General features: G+C 50.5%; 1 protein-coding gene across 1 annotated transcript; it reads left to right on the top strand.

Annotated features, from left to right (window-relative positions):
- Positions 1-210: 210 nt before the first annotated feature.
- On the top strand, positions 211-696 carry PtA15_11A280 (uncharacterized protein; the record flags this gene model as incomplete). Its single annotated transcript, XM_053161172.1, has 3 exons — positions 211-358; positions 463-503; positions 607-696. The coding sequence occupies 3 exons, from the start codon at positions 211-213 to the stop codon at positions 694-696; spliced, it is 279 nt and encodes a 92-aa protein (XP_053025145.1).
- Between the last annotated feature and the right edge of the window lie 294 nt (positions 697-990).

The following is a 990-nucleotide window of genomic DNA, read 5'->3' on the forward strand; positions in this document are numbered from 1 at the left end:
TAAATGTAGAGGGTGATTAAACAAAGATGGCACCGCGCAGGGGCCTTAGCATAAAAAAGGAAGGATTATCAACATTTCTCTCAGGCAAATTTCACCGATAAGGCATAAGTCCCTCCCAGAGGGAGGCCTTCGGCCTCCCTCGGGAGGGACTTAGTTAAGTTAGAAAATACAGATCCCCTCCATCCGAGCCCCATTCAATACGATTCCAACATGAAACTGTTTGACCATGCGACCAGCATCGTCGCCAGTGCGCACATCGCGATCACCATCCTCATGCTCTCCGTTCACGTTGCGCTTCCAGCCGTTTACGGCGGTAGCGACAAACCTCCTATTCCCTGCAGCCAAGTCGGATGGGGATGTTGACGCTCGGTAAGCCAGCCACTTTTAGGCTCTCAGCACTCCAGAATCATCAGAAGCAGATCATTCAGCTAACCATTTCGGACTGTGTGTTGCTCCCCTCAGCGCCGGACACAGATGGCATTAGCAACACTCGCTTTGGTGCCGTAAGTAGCCTCTCCCGGGCCCCCTCTGCTTCCAGCCTTTGTTGCTCATCTCGGGACTCGTCACCCTCATCTCCCGCTAACCTTCAGTCGAGCGACTTCCTAGGGCAGAAACGCCGATCCCGGACTGCAGCAAGATTTCCATTCTCCTCGCACCTTTTTCATTTCTCCGTTTACAAGAGTAGTCATCCCTTAGCCAATCATGCATCATTGCGCAGAATATTTGCACACACTTGCTCTGCTCCACTCAATATGTCGCATGTCAGTGCAACTTGTACTACCACCCCTTTTCCCTCGCAATCATCTGGCCTATATTCCTATCTTGTGCGCCGCTGTGTCTGTGTTGTATGAGATATGTTGTTGCCCCCATCTCAATATAAACGGATGATCTTGATTGTCAGCAACTACTGCACTCCAAGGCCACCAAGGTATGGATTTGGAGGGGAAGACCTTGAGGAGATTCAAGAAGTTTCTTATATGTGTGATTCCC

This window comes from Puccinia triticina, chromosome 11A (assembly GCF_026914185.1).
Source record: "Puccinia triticina chromosome 11A, complete sequence".
Classification (NCBI taxonomy): domain Eukaryota; kingdom Fungi; phylum Basidiomycota; class Pucciniomycetes; order Pucciniales; family Pucciniaceae; genus Puccinia; species Puccinia triticina.